Source organism: Pelophylax lessonae (genome assembly GCF_965119305.1).
Source record: "Pelophylax lessonae genome assembly, chromosome: 1".
Taxonomy (NCBI): Eukaryota; Metazoa; Chordata; class Amphibia; order Anura; family Ranidae; genus Pelophylax; species Pelophylax lessonae.
In genome coordinates, this window is record NC_138768.1 from 608,902,592 (window position 1) to 608,908,591 (window position 6,000).

The following is a 6,000-nucleotide window of genomic DNA, read 5'->3' on the forward strand; positions in this document are numbered from 1 at the left end:
CATGCCGCTTTATTCTGCGCCGCTGAAATGACACATGCCGCTTTATTCTGCGCCGCTGAAATGACACATGCCGCTTTATTCTGCGCCGCTGAAATGACACGCTTCGCTTTAATCTGCGCCGCTGAAATGACACACTCCGCTTTAATCTGCGGCGCTGAAATGACGCACTTCTTCATTTTCTGCCTCCACATCTTCGCTCTCCAACACTACACCACTCTCCCCTACGACAACACCATGTGACTGGCGCACTATATATTCGCTCTCCTCTCCCCCACTGCCCCAACACAGGTCCTATATTCATCCTCTTCAATGATAGGGAAGACTTTTGTTGGGGGAGGGGGGGACATTATCATTCTGAGGTGAAAAGAGGAACAAACAGCAGTAAGAAGCACTATAATGCTGGCTACAATGAATAGAGTCAGTGAGAGAGGAATGTCACCTCCACCTTCCAGGGCGGAGTACATACTTGTCACCTGGAGCCCATTGATCTACATAGTGCTGAATGGTACATAGAGCAGGCCGGTAGGATGCTGCCCCCTGCTGTCCTCTCTGGGCACACTGCCAGACATCATTGCCCGGCTTATAGCAGGTATCACCCACACGTCAGCACTCTCCCCTCCCCAGACTCCTCCGCGCTGCTCAGGAGAACTTTATGAGCGCACAGCCCGGCGTTGTCACTCACCCAGTTCTGCAGCTTCCCCGTCAGCTTGACCTTCTTGTTCCTGCTATCTGAGATCTCCATGCTGGGCCCCCCGGGAAGGTGATCGCCGTCCTCGCTTTCTGGATGGGATGTATGAGGGATAGTTGAATGAAGATGCCCGGGGAGAAGGGGAGTGTCCTCACAGAGCCGCCCCCACAGCCGTGCAGAAGGAGGAGGAGAGGAGTGCGCATGCGCCGGAGCAAGGAAGTGAAGTAAAGCTCAGCTGCTCGGGTTACATACAGCTGCAGGAAGTGATGAGCTGTGACTGGGGGACAGGGAGGAGGTTGTCTGTCTGTCTGTCTCTCTCCATTCATACTTACTAAGGGGAACCGCTAGATGTAAGGAATGTGATATTCTAATCAACTACTCAGCGGCTGTATGCTGTCCTATGGGGAATTCATGTACCCTCTACCAATCAGCCATAACATTATGATCACTGACTGATAAAGTGAATAAATCCCCTTACAATGCTACCTAAACCTGAGTGGGGATATATTAGGCAGCAAGTGAACATGTTGTCCCTGAAGGTGGTGTGTTGAAAGCAGAAAAACAGACACGTGTAAGGATTGGAGCCACTTTTAACCACTTCTGGACCAGAAGATTTTCCCCCTTAATGACCAGGCCATTTTTTGCGATTCGGCACGGTGTTACTTGAGAATTGTGCGGTCGTGCGACACTGTACCCAAATAAAATGGATGTCCTTTTTTCCCCACAAATAGAGCTTTCATCACCTCTGCGATTTTTCGTTTTTGCGCTATTAACAAAAAAAGAGCGACAATTCTGAAAAAAGAAAAAAAACAATATTTTTCACTTTCCGCTATATAACATTCCCAAAAAAATGTTAACCACTTCAATACCGGGCACTTTCACCCCCTTCCTGCCCAGGCCAATTTTCAGCTTTTAGCGCTGTTGCATTTTGAATAACAATTGCGCGGTCATGCAACACTGTACCTACACCAAATTTATGTCATTTTTTTGCCCCACCAATAGAGCTAGTTGGTATTTGATCACCGCAAGGTTTTTTTCTTTTTTGCTAAAAAAATAAAGATCGAAAAGTTTGAAAAAACAAGAAAAAGTTTTTCTGTTTATGTTATAATAAAATTTTGTAAATTAATACGTTTTTTGCTGCACTGAGGAGGAGGCACTGATGAGGGGGCCCTAATGATGAGGCACTAATATGCGGCACTGATATGTGGCACTGATGTGCAGCATTGATGGGCACTCATAGGCGGCACTGATAGGAACTAATAGGCAGCACTGGTGGGCCGCACTGGTAGATGACAATGATGGGCACTGGTGGGCGGCACTGATAGGTGGCAATGATGGGCAACACTGATGAGGAGGGCACTGACAGGCTGCCTGAGCACTGATTGGCATCCCTGGTGGCCATGGATGGGCAATCCCTGGTGGCATCCCCTACGGGTCTGCACTGGTAATCAATGCTCTGATTACCAGCACAGACGCCCCCCTTCCCCCCCCCCTCCATCAGGAGAGCTGCCGATTTGCCGATTGGCTCTCCTCTACTCGCGCCTGTCGGGCACGAACTGAGGAAAGCCGATCAGCGGAACTTTCTATTTACTATGTGACCAGCTGTGATTGGACACAGCTGGTCACATAGTAAAGAGCCTACATCATAGGCTCTTTACCGGGATCGGTGATGCGGTATGTCAGAGTGACACACCGATCGCCGATCTGTGCACCCCCCAGGGGCGCGCAGAGCGGCCTATCATATGACGCCCAGTCAGGATAGCACAACCACTTATATCCGCTATATGATGGGCAGAAAGTGGTTAAAAATCAAATGTTTTCATCATTTGAGGCCAATTTGTATTCTGCTACATATTTTTGGTAAATAAAATCCCAATAAGTGTATATTGATTGGTTTGCGTAAAAAGTTGTCACGTCTACAAACTAGGGGAAAGATTTATGTCATTTTTATTTACTTATTTATTTTTTTTACTAGTAATGGCGGCGTTCAGCCATTTTTAGCTGGACTGCGACATTGCGGCGGACAGATCTGACACCTAACTGACATTTTTAACACTTTTGGGGGGACCAGTGACATTACTACAGTAATCAGTGCTAAAAATATGCACTGTCAAGGTACTAATGACACTGACAGAGAAGGGGTTAACCCAGGGGCGATCAAAGGGTTAAATGTGAGCCTAGGGGGTGTTTTCTAACTGTGGGGGGATAGGCTTGTGAAATCAACACAGAGATCTGTGTTTGTAAAAAGGAGAAAAACAGGCGCTCTGTGTTGATTCCTGGGAGAACAACGGTCTGCTGTGTTCACAACGGCAGACCGCTGTTCTCTCTTCACGGGTAGCGATCGCAGGTGCCCAGCGGCATTCACAGCAGTCGGCCCCATGGATCAGCCTCCTCACTGGCGATTGAGGGCGCACGTGCGTGCCTCCAGGATTGCTCCTGCGGACTGCCGTACAGGTACGCCAATTTGTGGGAACCTGCTGCTGTATAACTGCAGCGGCTGGTCAGCTAGTGGTTACAAGGGCTAAATTGTAATGGCTAGATGACTGGGTTAGAGCAATGCCAAAGCTGCAGCTCTTGTAGGATGTTCCCAGTATGCAGCGGTCAGGACCTACCAAAAGTTCGCCAAGGATGGAAAACCCGGGACAGGTTGATGGGCAGCCAAGGCTCATTAATGCATGTATTGAGCGATGACTGGCCTGTGTATTCCAATCCAATAGAAGAGCTACTGTAGCTCAAATTAATGAAAAAGTTAATGCAGAACTCCATAAAAAATGTTGTTCAGCTCCACTGCAGGGGTTAAAGTCTCAATTAATCGGGAGGTGCAAAGGAATGCTGTACTTACCCAGTCCTTGGATCCGCTGGAAAACCACACTCCCCCCATATCCATTCACAAGACTGCTAGCATGCTGGTGAGAAGGGGGGCAGGATCGGTGGGGACTGGTCTTGTGGTCGGTGGATTAAGTAGATCTCTGTTCCGCAATCCCCTAGATCAGGGGTCTTCAAACTATGGCCCTCCAGTTGTTCAGGAACTACAATTCCCATCATGCCTAGTCATGTCTATGAATGTCAGGGTTTTTCAATGCATCATGGGATGTGTAGGTCTGCAACAGCTGGAGGGCCGTAGTTTGAGGATCCCTGCCCTAGATAAAAACGGTCTGGTAACCTATGCATGAAGTGTGGGCACAGCCCCTCTGCATGGGAAAATACATTTTTTCTTTATAGAGTTCTTTAACCACTTCCCGCCTGGAGGACGTCCTCTGGTTTCAATAGTCATACCAGAATGATGCCTGCACCTACAGACATCCTTCTGGTATGTATCTTTTCAGCCGGCGATTCCCTAACAGGCAGAAGTGATCTGAGTGGCTAATTAGCCACTCAATCACTTCTGCGGGTGGCGGAAGGGGATCCCACCCGCCACAGCTGGGCCATTCCACGGACAGACACAGTTTTAAAGTGTGACATGTTAGGTATTTATTTACTCGACGTAACATCATCTTTCACAATATACAAAAAAACTGGGCTAACTCTACGTTTTTTTTTTTTTTTTAATTCATAAAAAAAAAATTTTTTCCAAAAAAAATGCATTTGAAAAAACGCTGCGCAAGTACCGTTTTACAGAAAAATTGCAACACCAACTTTTTTATTTTATAGGGTCTCTGATAACAAAAAATATAATATTTGGGGGTTATTAGTAATTTTCCAGCAAAAAAAAAGTAGCTTTTTACAGGTGCGAAGTGTCAGAATTGGCCCGGATGGCAAGTAGGTAAAGTGATTGTAAAGCTATATATTTTTTTAATTATCCACTTCCAGACCGCCCACTGTGTATTTACATCGCTACTTTAACGTTAAATACCAGGGTTATGGCAGCAGATAGCTGCCATAACCTTGGTATTTCTCTACATGGCCGGTGGTCCTCTTTCACATAAAAGTGGTCCCAGCGGCAGATTCACAGCAAAATTAATTTTATGGGTGGCCGTTCAGCTCCCAGGAATCATTGCAGAGCCAGGAAGTGACGACGGGCCGCGGCCGAGGAAGGAGGAAGAAGGAAGTAAGGTAAGTATTTTTTCTTCGCTACGAGGTAAGTAAAAAAAAAAAAAAATATGCGATTATCCATTTCTTTTTCAGGTGACCCGGAGCGAGAAGATGGAGGTAAGTATAAAAATAGGGTGGAACTCCACTTTAAAGGGCCTATTTTTAAAAAAAAAAATTTTACTTTAAAAAAATTATATATATTTTTTTTCTTCTTCTTTTTTTGCTTTTAAGTGTAGATGTGAGATCTGAGGTCTTTTTGAAAAGCACCCCATCCCTCACGCGCAAAAATGAACACATACGCAAGTCACGCCCACATATATAAACAGTGTTCAAACCACACATGTGAGCAATAATTAAAGCCCTAGACCTCCTGTGTAACTCTAAAATGGTAACCTGTAGAGATTTTAAAGTACCAATGTTTGTCGCCATTCCATGAGCGTGTGCAATTTTGAAGCATGACATGTTAGGTATCTATTTACTGGGCGTAACATTATCTTTCACATTATAGAAAAAAATTGGGCTAACTTTTTGTTTTCTTATTTTTTAATTTAAAAAGGGTATTTTTTCCAGAAAAATTGCGTTTATAAGACCACTGCATAAATACGGTGTGGCAAAAAGTATTGCAACAATCTCCATTTTATTCTCTAGGGTCTCTGCTAAAAAAAAAAATATTTATATTTTTTGGGGATCTATTGATAAAAGGGTTACTCTTTAATGTTCGATGCATGCTTGCAAACATATACTGTACTGCACAAATAAGTCCCCAGATATATCTTTAACAGGTTCCAGGCCGCCCACGGCAATTTACTGCAGCAGGCTTGCCCTCCTGCGCGAACTGACGTAGCCCTACGTCGGTCAGGCGGTTGGTGCTGGGGGGGCGAGTGTGCGGCGGCGCGCTCACACCCCCACTAGGCAGCGGGGTGTCGATGCATGGGGCCACCGGCCGTGATTGCCGCCGGGCACCCGAAATCGCTCCCCGAGAGAGCGAGAGAGAAGAACGTTGTAAACACAGCTGACTGTTCTTCTCTCTGAAATAAATTACAGACCGCCTGTGATCCTAGTATATAGGATCACAGGTCTCTATGGTCATTTCACAAGCCCCTCCCCCTAAAGTTAGTAAACAATCCCCTAGGCTCACACTTGACCCTTTGATCACCCACTAGGTTAACCCCTTCCCTGCCAATGTCATTATTACAGTAACAGTGCATATTTTTAGCACTGATTACTGTAGTAATGTCACTGGTCCTCCCAAAAGTGTCAGTTAGGGGTCCGATCTGCCT

At 46.0% G+C, this 6,000-nt stretch overlaps 1 protein-coding gene across 1 annotated transcript in view; it reads right to left on the reverse strand.

Moving 5' to 3' along the window:
- Positions 1 to 893, reverse strand: part of PAPSS1 (3'-phosphoadenosine 5'-phosphosulfate synthase 1) — a 287,717-nt gene extending 286,824 nt beyond the window's left edge. Inside the window, exon 1 of the mRNA XM_082242974.1 lies at positions 683 to 893. Coding sequence (XP_082099100.1) covers positions 683 to 742 — 60 coding nt within the window. The 5' untranslated portion in view covers positions 743 to 893. The remainder of the gene's footprint in view (positions 1 to 682) is intronic.
- Between the last annotated feature and the right edge of the window lie 5,107 nt (positions 894 to 6,000).